The sequence below is a fragment of the Neofelis nebulosa genome, chromosome 13 (assembly GCF_028018385.1).
Source record: "Neofelis nebulosa isolate mNeoNeb1 chromosome 13, mNeoNeb1.pri, whole genome shotgun sequence".
NCBI lineage: Eukaryota > Metazoa > Chordata > Mammalia > Carnivora > Felidae > Neofelis > Neofelis nebulosa.
The window spans coordinates 78,032,005-78,043,860 of NC_080794.1; the positions used below are offsets into that span (position 1 = coordinate 78,032,005).

At 51.0% G+C, this 11,856-nt stretch overlaps 1 protein-coding gene across 4 annotated transcripts; it reads right to left on the reverse strand.

Annotated features, from left to right (window-relative positions):
• Positions 1-4,729: 4,729 nt before the first annotated feature.
• SPMIP5 (sperm microtubule inner protein 5) lies at positions 4,730-11,848 on the reverse strand. 4 transcript variants are annotated; one of them, XM_058697897.1, is made up of 6 exons: positions 11,761-11,848; positions 10,362-10,430; positions 7,390-7,710; positions 5,827-6,013; positions 5,219-5,319; positions 4,730-5,093 (listed from the first exon to the last, which is right to left on the reverse strand). In XM_058697897.1, exons 2-6 carry the CDS (start codon positions 10,417-10,419, stop codon positions 4,948-4,950), a joined length of 813 nt encoding a protein of 270 aa, XP_058553880.1. In that variant the 5' UTR covers positions 10,420-10,430; positions 11,761-11,848; the 3' UTR covers positions 4,730-4,947. The 4 variants fall into 4 exon arrangements, with proteins under 4 accessions (XP_058553880.1, XP_058553882.1, XP_058553879.1 ...); XM_058697899.1 differs by lacking the exon at positions 11,761-11,848 and adding an exon at positions 11,598-11,754 and having other exon boundaries at positions 7,492-7,710; XM_058697896.1 differs by lacking the exon at positions 11,761-11,848 and adding an exon at positions 11,598-11,754.
• Positions 11,849-11,856: the final 8 nt, after the last annotated feature.

Genomic DNA, 11,856 nt, shown 5'->3' on the forward strand with positions numbered 1-11,856 from the left:
GCTATTCAGCTCCTTCAGGCCATGGAATGCCTGGTGGCCCTTCCTGATGGTACACCAGGCTGGTCGGGAAAGGTAGGGGTACACGTTCCCCCTCAGCCTTTGGAGAATCCAAACAAATCTGGTTTGAATCCAAATATGAATGTGGATTGTTGTTGGGGACACATTAGCCTCCTTTGTGGGGCCTACTTTTGGAAGACTGATGGAGGCTGGTAGACCCCACTCTCCCCATCAAGTCCCCCCACCTCAGCTGAAAAACAGAGGCTTTCAAGGAGGGGGCAGTTGGGGACTCTCCCTGCTGGGTCGTCTCACCTGATGATGGCTCACGCTTGTGGAGCACTGGTTCTGGGCTGAGCACCAAGGGAAACTTCATGGAATTTGTTGGGGAAGAGGCCAGGGGGCGGTGGGGTGGGGGGTAATAAGCTTGAGGAACTCAGGGGCCTTTTGGGAAATGAGCCAAGACCCCGGCTCTTGAAACTCTTGGGGTGGGAGAGGGGCTGATGAGCAAGGCCTAGGAGCAGGGCAGGGAGATCAGGGCCTCCAGTCTCTGGCCTTAAATAAACCTTTTAACTTCTGCCTTTTTGTTTTTCCTATTTTTTTTTTTTGGAAAGTTTATTTATTTATTTTGAGAGAGAGAAAGAGTGGGGAAGGGGCAGAGAGAGAGAGAGAGAGAGAATCCCAAGCAGGCTCTGCACTGTCAGCTCAGAGCCTGAGGCAGGGCCCGATCTCACGAACCGTGAGACGAAGACCTGTGCTGAAATCGTCAGGTGCTTAACGGACTGAGCCACCCAGGGGCCCCGATTTGTCGCTTTTCTTTTCTAGAGCCTCCAGCTTGGTCAAGGGTAGCCCGTGAGTCTTGTGCCTGCAAAACGCCCTGCCATGCCCTTTGTGTGCCTGATTCCATTTCAGCCTCTCAACCTCACGAAGAAGGAAGCATCACTTTATAACAGAACACTGAGGCTGGGAGTGGCCGAGTTTCTCACTCCAGATCACCCAGTAGTCACATGGCACAAACCCGCGTGAAGTCCCCCAACCCCCCCAATCCCCGCCCAGAGCCCGGCTCTCAACATCCTGAGCCCCATTATACTGGCTCTATCACAATTCTTAAACTTCCGCGTTTCTCGTTTATCCTCTCATCTCATTTCTTTCTGGATCGATTCGATGGTGAAACCACGGCTCATTTAGCAGTGGTTCACGTTACTGTGACAGTGGCCACGGAGGACATGCCAATGTGACATGAAGGTTAGGTGGGCAGACTCTGGCCTCAGACGGCCTGGGTTCAAGTTCTGGCTCTGCCGTTTACTGTCTGTGTGCTTCTGAGCAAATTGCCTCAGTTTATTCATCTGCAAGAGCAAAAGGGTTATAATATTCCTTAAATAAGCTATTCCCGGCAAATGACTTAGGCCAGAGCCTGACATAAGTAAGGACATTAGCAGCCGCTTCTGTTTTTATTATTGGCCAATCATGCGTGTCCTGCCTCCCTCCTGGGGTAGAGTTCCTGGAAGAAATGTACAGCAGGGAAGAGAGCATTTTATTAGTGGCCAGGAGCCCGGGTTCTGAACCGTTTTCTGTTAATTCTCTGGGTGGGTTCAAAGACAGAACACCCCCATCCCCAACCTATGTCCGCAATGTTCCCGGATCCCTTTACCTTAATGGTAATTGACAATAACAATATTTACCGAGCACGTGTGGACCAGATGTACCTGCCTAATCTCTTCATCTTCATAGCCAATCGTGCTACTGACCGGCCTGTTTTGTTCTCATTTTATACAGTAGGAATTTGAGGCTCAGAGAGGTTAAGGAAAGTGTTCAGAGTCACACAGCCAGGAAAAAAACACAGACTTGAGATCTACCTCCTGGCCACAGGCCTCGTGGCTGGGCTGGAGCAAAGTTAAAGCTGTAACCGAGATCCTGTTTGGGGCCAGCCTGTCACTACTCCGTGGAATGGGGGAGTGAGGTCAAGAAACCTGGCCATCTCCTCCCGGTATCTGGCCTCTGGGGGGATTCTCACACAGGAAGATAAAGAAGTGACCACAAAGGAGCACTTTAATGCTAGAGAAGTCAAACTATCCCACAAAAGGCCCACCCATCGTTAAAAGCAACCATGCAAGCCCTCACCCTCAGTTTCTTCAGTGTCTCCAGACCCACGGAAATTTGTCTTATCAGGTAATGGAATTGTTTTTAGTGGCAAGAATGAGCTCATTACGGATGCAGCTTGTGCTAATAATGATAATTTGCTGCGCGGTAAAATCACCTCCCTACCTCCCCCGACAGATGACGCTCCAGAAATTATAGGCTAGAGAGAAATAGCAAGGACAAAGATTAAGGAAAAGAATTGCAGTGTGGAACTGCTTCTACAAAAGGAGTTACAGATTTGCACATTGAACTTGGTGATCTGAATCACGAAGTTGGAGAAGAATTAGATACTATGAAACAATTCTTGATTGCCTTTATTCGATTCCGTTACCTCTGTCACTGGGTTGTTGTTTTTTGCTTTTGTGTCACACTTCAAGCCAATTTTTAAAGGTGGTACCAAATGGATCAGTCAGTGACTTAAACACTGATGTGCTATATGGTACCGCGGATAAGATCAAGATGAGGGCTCCTTGCAAGGAATCATTTCAATCCTGGCACCCCTTAATTTCAAGGGCAAAGAGCTAAATAACCTTGAGTCCGGAGCAATCATCTGCAAATTCTGTGGGTCTGGAAGAGGTGACCAGAAAGACACCTCTTTGGCGTTGCTCTCTTCTGAATGCCGCAGAGGCGTGGCAGGCTGGACCACCTGCCCCAGGTAGGCGACGGATCTATCTCCTGCTTTCCTTTCTGGATAGTGGGGTCCCAGGGTTTTAAGAAAGTTGGAAAAAATCTCATCTATAGTCTCTTCCAGCCCTTTGAACAAGATGCCAGCTACCTTCTACTGAGATATGGCTTTTTGCGTCTAAACATACGATCTCAAGAAGATGAAAACAGCCGAGATCTTTAAAAATAACATTTTTTCCTGATTATGAAAACAATACCTGTTGGCTGTGAAAAATTGGAAAGCATGCACACAAGACAATAAAAATAACTAGTGATGTATCATCATCCAAATAACCATTTGGTAGCACCATGGGTTAGCATTCTCTCCCCTCCCACAACTGTTTTTAAAATAAAAAGCAAGATCATAGTGTGTGTGTGTGTGTGTGTGTGCGCGCGTGTGGGCTCGCTGTTATTACACATTTTATGTCCTGTTTTTCATGTCCTGTATTATAAATATTTGTCCATAGCAGTACTCTTCTATCACATTATTTTTTAACAAAGGGATATATTGTAATCCCAAGTCTTACGGGGTTTGGGTTGTTGTTTTGTTTTGTATGACAATCACCCTGTACACACATCCTCGGTTGTTTCCCTGGACAAGGAGACATTTCGGTGCCAGGGCCCCTCTGGCTGTCTGGTGAAAGCTGTGAGCGTCTTCTCACAATGCTTTTAGATGCAGACAGTCAAATACGTGAGATTATGTGAAATATGGTGAAAATATTAAATAGGACAAATTTGTGAGCTCACCGTGTGTTTCTTCATATATAGACTGAATAACAATATACTAGAGGGTAGATAAAGTAGCTTGAACAACTACATAATTATAAAGTGGTGATCCGCACTGACATTATTTTAAGCTGTTTGCAACAAACATCAGATGATAGGAACAGATCTGTGGTTTCCATTAGGACGAGCTGACGTGATAGGTACGGCTATGGTTTGTTGCATAAGAGAAGAGAATACTGAGTCCCACTAGGAGGTTCATAAAAACAAATAGGTAGCTTTTTTCTCATCAAAGCTCTTTCGACTCATCAGAGGTAAAGATCTGACACGTGATTTCTGCCCAGGGAACCCTGGTGAAAATTCCCACCCTGGGCAAAACCCCCAACGGGACAGTACTGTGTCCTTTGGCTCTGCCCATTTCTGAGCCTTTTGATGCCTACAGTGGTCTCACTGCACCAGGAGGGCTGCATTTGAGGCCTTCTGAGTGTCAGCGGATGCCAAGCAAGGTCAGAGAGAGTGCCTGTTAGTGGCAGAAGGAGGCAAGCCCGTGCTGTGGGTTGAACTGTGTCCCCGCAGAACGATATATCGAGGTCCTAACCCCCAGCACGCAAGACTATGACTTATTTGGAAATAGGCTCTTTGTAGGTGTCCTTCAAGAAGACTGCCATGCGAAGACAGAGAGACACAGAGGGATGCTGCGGGACAATAAAGACAGACATTATAGTTACGTACCAAGGAAGCCCAAAGATTGCCAGCAAACCACCACCAGGAGCTGGAAAGAGGCAAGGAAGTGTTCGCCCTTAAGGTTGCAGAGGAAGTATGGTCTTATTCACTCCCTGAACTTGGATTTCTAGCTTCCAGAACTGCGAGGCAATAAACTTCCATCATCTTTTGGTGCCTCTTTGAGGCAGTGTCACAGAAGCCCGATGAAATGAATACCCCTCGTGCCTGCCACCGGGTCGCCTGGGGACTGGGATTCTGAGACAGCAGGGTTGGCTGGGCATGGCATCTGTGCCACTGGTGGGAACTGCCATGTCAGGACCCAAGATGGCTGACGGGGACTGATGGTGAGAGGCTGGGCTAGGGCTTCAGGAAGAGTCTGATCCAGGTGCACACGGTCACCTCAAGGTAAGGATGAGATGGGCCTCTCCCTAGCTCGTCTGAATGTCAACATAACCTGCAACCCCCCTCACCATAGAAACCTTCAGCATGCTGAGAAGCATCCTCTTTATTCCCACACAATAAAAGCCTTTATCATTAATGACATGCTATTGCCAAACAGGGTGCAGGTGGCAGTCGAAAGGATTCTTAGATTTTGAAAGGTCCGTAGTGCCTGTTGGGTGTGGGTCAGGGCCTGGTTCTCATGTAAGAATGGTGAGCTTTTGAGTCCCCCCTTGAAGTTCACCTCTCCTTGAGAGGCTGTCTGCATCAGCCTTCTGCATACTTTGCTGAGGACAGAGGCTCTAGATAAATCTTCCCGTTGCAGGACATATTTGATCTCTGGGCACAGCCACACGTCACTGGAGGCCTGGGGTCCTCTGTCAGGGGTCTTCCATGGGCAGGACAGCCACCACCTGGAAGAGAAACCACCCCCACCAGTTGCAGGCAGATGGCCCAGCTAAGCAGGGAGGCTCTGCAAACATGCCATCCCCCTTTTAAAAAGAGTAGGAAGGCAAGAAGGACTCCCCCCCCCCCTTACCTGGGATAGAAAACTCCGGATATTTTGGCAGTAGCCCTTGGTGTTGCAAAACCTTGGGAGAAGGAGCAGAAGGAGGCTGTGTGGACCCGACTCCGTATATTCTGAAGAACAGAAGTCATAGACTTACTCGTTTTTTTTTAATAATAAAAAGAAAAAATACCATCTCTGCACATCCTCCGTGAGCACAGCGTGTTTCTTTCTAATCCTTACGATTTATCCTAAAATGAAAGGATTATCGTATCTCCATTTTGCAGAAGGGAAAACTGAGGCCAAAGAGCTGCCCTATGCGGTGCCACACCATGTCCCTCCCTCGGTGCCCTTGGGCCGTAGGTTGCTGCCAGGACACGTGGCCCTGTTGGTTTTTCCTCCCGGCCTCTGCCCTGCAAACCAGCCAGGACCGCAAGCAGGGCTTCTGGAAAATGGTGGGTGGGGTGGGGAGTGGAGGGGAGCGGCCCACCTTAAAGGCCCCCATTACAAACGAGGCCCCTTCTGTAAAACAAATCAAAGGCCCCCTAGAGCTGGGATGGGGCATCCGGGAACGCCCCAGCCCGACAACTGCTGTCGCCCTGGTTCCTGTCACCCGCACCCACGCCCCAAGCCAGACTTACTCCTCATATGGCTTCAGGTGTGCCTTCCTGGCCTGCTCCACGAGGTCCAGGAAGTCTCTGTAGCAGTTTCTGGCCATCACAGTGTACCTCGTGGCACAGCCTAATTCCGTGACCCTGGCTCTCGGGAGGTAGCCAGCCCAGCCGGGGATTGGAGGCTCCTGGAGAGGTTTCTTTACGTGTTTGCATTCTGTAAAGACACCGTGCTTTCTGAAGGCTTTGAGAAGCCACACAGTGAGCTGGCACCCCAACAGCTACACTGGTGAACCCCGAGAGGCTAAGGCGAACCTTAGCGTGGGTTCGCCTCTGAGGCGAACCCCAGACGTGCTAAGGGCAGCTATCGCGGGTTGGTCGACACCGAGTAGCAGGCACCTTGGTAGGGGCTTTGCAAATACCCTCCCATTTCATTCTCTCACGAACTGTAAGAACTTGACACTGTAATTACCTACACCTTACAGAGGAAGAACCGAGACCTTAAAGAAGTTAAGAGCGTCTTGGCCAAGGTCACGCGGCAAGGGAGTGGTAGGGCCAGGCTTCAAGCCTGCGTCTGTCTGATTCTCTAGTTCTCCCCCTTCAACGGATCCTGCTCCTCTCCCAGATTAATCAAGAAGCTTCCCACATTGCGCTCTGACCGTGCACATAAAGGAATCAGGAGAAGCAACCAGGTCAGAAGGAAGCATATCAGGCTGAGCACCAGGAAACTGCCTTCAGGTCGCGAGTGACTCTGGCGCTGACCCTGAGCGACTTCACATCTGTGAGATGAAAGGTAACTGCCCGCCTGCCTCTTCTAGCTGCTGTCAGAATAGAATTAGGCCACCGAGTCCCAGAACCTCAGAGCGGGAGCGCACCGTAGGGAGCCTCTAGTCCATCCTTCCCCGCACTGGATGAAGGAGCTGTAGTCCAGAGAGGGGAAGCAATGTGCCCTACGTCACTCAGCAGTCACAGAACGGGGCTAAATCCTAAACTCTGAAGGCAGATGTTACGGCTTGGAAAACTTTAAAGCACAACACGCATGTGAGTCTGCAACCCCAAGCAATTAGAGTAATGATAATAAAGGCAGTTCTGGAGTTCGTTACTTTTCCTACAGGCCTTTAGACCTTAAAAATGGTCTATGGCAAATCATGGCTGTGATTAGCATTACACGTAATCACGTCGTCAGTTGTTTCTGTCATCGCTTTTGTGGTTGTTGTTCAGGGCCAACCCCTTCCCACCCACCTAGCACCTGGAAGAGCCGGGTTCGAGCCGAGGTCTGACCTCAGACAAGGGTCACCACCACCTCTGCAGACTCACTTTCCCCGTCTCCAAAGCGGGAATCATAGTCTCGCCGTCACAGCACTGACGTCGCGGTTCATGAAATAACGGCGCCCAGCACAGACAAAGCAGCTAACACGTGTACGTACGTACTGAGAGGGCAGGTGAGGTCCCAACACTCCTGGTGACTTGCCCAGGGTCTCAGTTCCCAGCACTCTCTTGCCCAACTGGGACCGTGTCCCTCTGCCCCGCCCCCCCCAAGAAACATCTCTTTCTCATCTTATGAGACCAAGCCTTTCCATCCTGCACTACCACCTGGGGATTTGGCACGGGTGCTGGATTCTGTGTCCCCTGGGGCCTGCCGGGCCCTGCACTTGTGCCCAGGGGGGAAGGGGGCAGGTTTCCGGGAGCCAGTACCCAAACTCAGGGCGTGATACTGCTGATAATACTGATGCAGCTCCCGCAGAACCGTCTCCTCCGAGCAAACGGGCTTCAGCTTCCGGGCAGTGGCCACTGAGCAGCGAAACTCCTCCAGCTGGTGTTTATATCGCTGTGTGCTTTCCTGGAAGGTTTTCAGGCAGTGGGACATGTTGTCCTTGCTGGTGGATTCCTGGCAGCTAAGGTAGGGCACGAAGCCTGCAAGAGCCGATGCATCGGGGCCTTCAGCGAGGCAATTAGAACCTGCGGAAACTCCCCGGAACCCCAGCCCACCACTTGGCATTTCTTCCTGGGCCAACGACACTGCGTTTCCCCAAAGGCCATTAACACAAGCGGGGCTGTTTGCGCTGCGCCAGGCCCTCCCCAGGCCACAAAAAAAAAATGACCTCGGAGCTGGGGAGGGACGGCCCGTTTCGACAAAGACGATGACAGTCATATTCTTTGATAGCAAAGCCCCTGATGTCAGTCTGAACAGCAAATGGGGAAAGCATTTAATGGGCCAAAATGATGGTCTGAGGAGTAATTGAAATTATTTCATCTTTTTAGAGAGAAAGCTTATTTTCCTTGACACGTCCCAAATGCAATTTGGGATCTTTTTTGTCGGACTGTCGAGGGAAATTGCGGGCTTATTAAAAGCTGAGACCTATTACACAAAAAGGTAAATTCATTATCTGTGAGGCCCACCCCCTGGAACAATTTTTTGCCATTTCCCACAAAATAACATGTAATCATTACTATTAGTATGGGTAAAACACAAGTGTTTATTTAAACTAGATGCTGAATCCTAGGGACTATAATATTGTCACAATAAAACTCTTTTTGTTTTTTGTTTTTTAAAGAATGGATGAGGGAAAACTGGTTAAGAATTTGGTTTTAAATGGCTAGATAGATAAATACATAAATACCCCTCACTCGTTCCCAGGGCCCGGACATTTTGCCTTTGTCCCTAAAGAAAACCTGACCACAGAGTTAAAAGCAGAAACCCTGCCTCCTATGCCCTGTGAGAAGCTGCTTCTGGAAGAATCTAATTTCTAAACTGATCTTGAAGTTCTCCACCCACCAGCCAGTGTCCCCAACCCAGGGGCAGTCAAAAGATACCTCAGTGTGGTGGGGGGGAGACCATAGAAACCGAGGGGCCCTGCCACCAGAGCCTCCCCTGCCCTGCAGAGATTTTATGTACTTGTATATGTGCACACACACGGGGGACCACAAGCTACGCTCGCTGAGTCTTACTAAGGGCCGGGACGTCTTAAATAGCCTGTGTGCTGGCTCCTTCCAACCTCACAACAATCTGATGAGAAATCTATCATTATCCTGTGTAGAGGTTTGACTTGTGTCTCCCAAATAGCTGTGCCCAAGTCCTAACCCCTGGGACCTGCGAATGGGACCTTACCTGACAGTTCTTTGCAGCCATAATGAAAGACTGGGAAATGAGATTATCCTTGGCTGAGGATGTGCCCTAAATCCATCTGTCTCTGCCTTAGTCCACTGTCTATGTCTGGCCAGCTGACTCACCAGGACAGACACTTTAGCTTCTTAGGATACTTGTCGAAAGCACTCCATTATAAGGGAGAGGGGGTTGAGAAAGAGACTCCGAGATGCAGGGCAGCGTGAAGATGGGGGCCGAGATTGGAGCTGTGATGCTACAAGCCAAGGAACAGCGGGGGGCCACCAGAAACTGGAAGCCAAGAAGGGCCCTCCTCTAGAGCCTCCGGAGAGAACATGATCCAACCAAACCTGGATTTCAGACTGCTAGCCTCCAGAGCTGTGAGAGAATAAGTATCTGTTGTTTCACACACAGCCCTAAGAGGGGCGCCTGGGTGGCTCCGTCGGTTAAGCGTCCGACTTTGGCTTGGGTCATGATCTCGTGGTCCACAAGTTCGAGCCCCACGTCGGGCTCTGTGCTGACAGCTCAGAGCCCTCAGATTCTGTGTCTCCTCTCTCTCTGCCCCTCCCCCACTCATACTCTGTCACTCTCAAAAATAAATAAGGTATTTTTAAAAAATTAAAAAAATATAAACAGAGCCCTAAGAAACGAATACACCCATTTAATAGACACTTATACTTACCACAGAAAGTACTCTTACAATCACACACACGGTGGCCACGCAGGGACTGAAACTTCAGTTTGTTAGAACTCAAAGCCTGCTCCCTTAACCAGCCAGTGGGATAAGGGGTGAGGCTGGGCACCTTGGAATATTCCCCGTGCATCTCCTCTCCTAAGAACACCTATCTGTGAGAGCGGAGTGCCCATGAGGACCACTGCATCTGTCACAGGGACGTGACTTAGTAAGTCCCCCGTAGCCCAGAAGCCTGAGGAGAAGCACTATTGGGTAGAATGACCAGTTATCCCTGTTTGCTAAGGACTTAGGGGTTTCCTGGGAAACAGGACTCTCAGTGCTGAAAGCAGGGCCATTCCAGACAAACCGGGGCACTTGACCACTCTCCCTCTGGGGGACACAGGAAGGGATGGGCCCATAAGAACAACCCTCGTGCAACACTTGAGAAAGCTCGACTTGGGAAAAAGGACAGGGCCTCAGCTTATTCATTGTGTCTGTCCCCTTAGCAGTGTGTCTATCCTGGTCCAAATGCACTCAAGGGACATTTGGTGCTTCCCACGTACCAGGCCATGTCCTGGGAGATCTGGCCTAAGTTGTATCTCTCCATTCATCAGAACCCCGTTATCAGCCATCTTGGGCAAAGGAGTGCTTTCCACAAGGGTCCTAAAGAAGCCAACGTGTCTGTACTGGCCCAATTGGCCAGAAAGACACGGACAGCGGACCAAGGCAGGGACAGTGAGCAGGACCACGGTTCTGCTGGGCACATCGGCAGGGCACGTCACCACTTACCACTGTAGCCTGGCGTGACTGGCAGGTGTCTCATGAAGGTCTTGGAGGAAGACTCCATGATTTCACTCTCTGTTAACGAAGGGAAGAGGGAATGAAATGATCTAATCGAATGTCCCTGCCTCAAGAACTCACACGTGTGCTAGAGTCCTTGGGAGGAGAAAGACCCTGCCGGGGGGTTGGGAAAGGGAGGCAGCACCACCATCTTAACACAGAACCAGCAGATAAAACCAGTGGCCTACTACCAAGGGGCGTTCACCTTTTACATGTCCCCCAGTGTCTCCCCTCCTGGGACCTCCTCCATCCACCCAGTCTCCTATCCATTCATCCATCCATCCACCCATCCATCCAGCAATCATGAACTGTACGCTCACTGTGGCCAACAACTGTCACGAGGTTAGAAATGCAAAGATGAGCAGGACCCAGAAGCCCCCACGTGAAACTCCGGAACCTCAGAAAAGGGAAGAGAAGAAGCACCCCCAGACCCAGGGCCTTTGTGGTTCCAGGTGGAAAAGGTTGCAGTGGTGACTTCGGCTGTCCCCCAACGCCACCTCAGGACACCTGGCAGTGTCTGGAGACATTTTTGGTTGTCACAACTGGGGTATGCGGTCAGTGCTACTGGCATCTAGTGAGTTAGGGGCCAAGGATGCTGCTAAACAATGAAGAATTGGAATAAGGTCTGGCTGGAAGGGCTCAGAAGTCCCCAAAGATGGGCACAGAGTCCAAGATGGGTGAGCAGAGGTAGGGCGGGGGGCACCGCGGCATGTTGATGGGATGCTGCCTCCCCAGCCAGACCCCCGCCCTCTTCCAGGATGGCCCGGGTCCCCTCAAAAGGGACAGCTCCTGCATCTGGGCATCCGTTGATGTTGCCCAGTGCTACAATGCCAAGCAGGTCATTTCTCAAAAGTGAGGCCTTCACCGCCAGGACACGTGGTCTCGGGGGGAGGGCCACAGTCAGGGTTTAGACAGCAGTGATGGGAATTTCGAACACACTCGGACATTTGCAGAACACTGGCTGTGACACAGCGCACCCGGGACGGTATTCTTGCCAAATCCTCACAGCTGCCCTAAGGGTGAGTTCCCATGGGAGTGCCCCATTTACAGATGAGAAAAATAAGGCGCAGAGAAGCTAAGTAACTTGTCTGAGGGTTGTCCCGCCCGAGGAGGGACATCTAAACCCTGAGGGCCTATATAGCATAGCTGTTACCCCAAAGCGTGGCCCTGGCCTGTGGGCCGCACCTGGCGCAGGTGGGTGGTGGCCTGGGCGGCTTCCTCTGAGCGGTGAAATCCGAGAGGAGGAGCGTGGGGAGGAGGTGTGCTGGGGGTGGGGGCCCGGGAAGGGGTCGGAAAGCGAGGTCACAGCCCCCCCGCTTCCTCTTTCCGGCCCACTCCACGTCCTCACCTGGGCGGGCCTGGATCGCCCACCGGCCAACAGCCCTCCTGGCCTTCGCCTTCCCTCTGGCCTTTGTGCGCTCACCCCCCACCCCCCCCCCCCGAA

What these genes read in the sequence shown, in the direction of transcription:
- SPMIP5 (XM_058697897.1), bottom strand. Translation starts at nt 10,419, where the DNA reads ATGGAGTCTTCCTCCAAGACCTTCATGAGACACCTGCCAGTCACGCCA. An exon ending in AGTCACGCCAGGCTACAGTG is followed by an intron (nt 7,711 to 10,361) that starts GTAAGTGGTGAC and finishes CGGCTCTTGCAG; the next exon opens with GCTTCGTGCCCTACCTTAGC. An exon ending in TCCGGAGTTTTCTATCCCAG is followed by an intron (nt 5,094 to 5,218) that starts GTAAGGGGGGGG and finishes TTTCTCTTCCAG; the next exon opens with GTGGTGGCTGTCCTGCCCAT.